The 427-nt window shown below is 62.1% G+C and overlaps 1 protein-coding gene across 1 annotated transcript in view; it reads right to left on the minus strand.

The window, feature by feature from the left end:
* The window catches only part of TMC6 (transmembrane channel-like 6), a 6,544-nt gene that overhangs the window by 4,028 nt on the left and 2,089 nt on the right, over window positions 1–427 (minus strand). The window contains exons 6-7 of the mRNA XM_009881294.1: window positions 239–427; window positions 10–156 (exon numbers count right to left, since the gene is read on the minus strand). The exon at window positions 239–427 is cut by the window's right edge and continues 3 nt beyond it. Coding sequence (XP_009879596.1) covers window positions 10–156; window positions 239–427 — 336 coding nt within the window. The remainder of the gene's footprint in view (window positions 1–9; window positions 157–238) is intronic.

Below are 427 nucleotides of genomic sequence, written 5' to 3' on the forward strand. Positions count from 1 at the left end.
CAGCCCAGCTCCTTCAGCTGGGTACAGATGTTCTCACACTGCAGCTTCACCGAGCGCCTCTGGATCACCTTGAAGTCCCAGGCACAGAAGACTTTGACAGCCATGTCCCCCGTGGAGCTGCCCACACGGTAGCTCTCACCGAAGGAGCGGGATATGCTGCAGCGAGGGGGAGGGTGTCAGGGCATCAGGGCTGGGCACCAGGGAAAGGCTGTCTGTGCCGGCAGCGCTGCCCACCCACCTGTACACCAGCAGGACACAGGTGACGAGGAAGGAGACCCCAACGCTGAACACGTAGGCCAGCGGCATGTTGTACGGGAGCGGGGGGGCTGCGAGGGGGCACACGCTGTCGTTGGGGCTGGAGGCACAGGGGTCGTTGAGAGTGGTGTTGATGAAGTAGCCATAGAACAGCAGCGAGTGAGTGAAGAAG

Source organism: Charadrius vociferus, unplaced genomic scaffold (assembly GCF_000708025.1).
Source record: "Charadrius vociferus isolate BGI_N301 unplaced genomic scaffold, ASM70802v2 scaffold373, whole genome shotgun sequence".
Taxonomy (NCBI): domain Eukaryota; kingdom Metazoa; phylum Chordata; class Aves; order Charadriiformes; family Charadriidae; genus Charadrius; species Charadrius vociferus.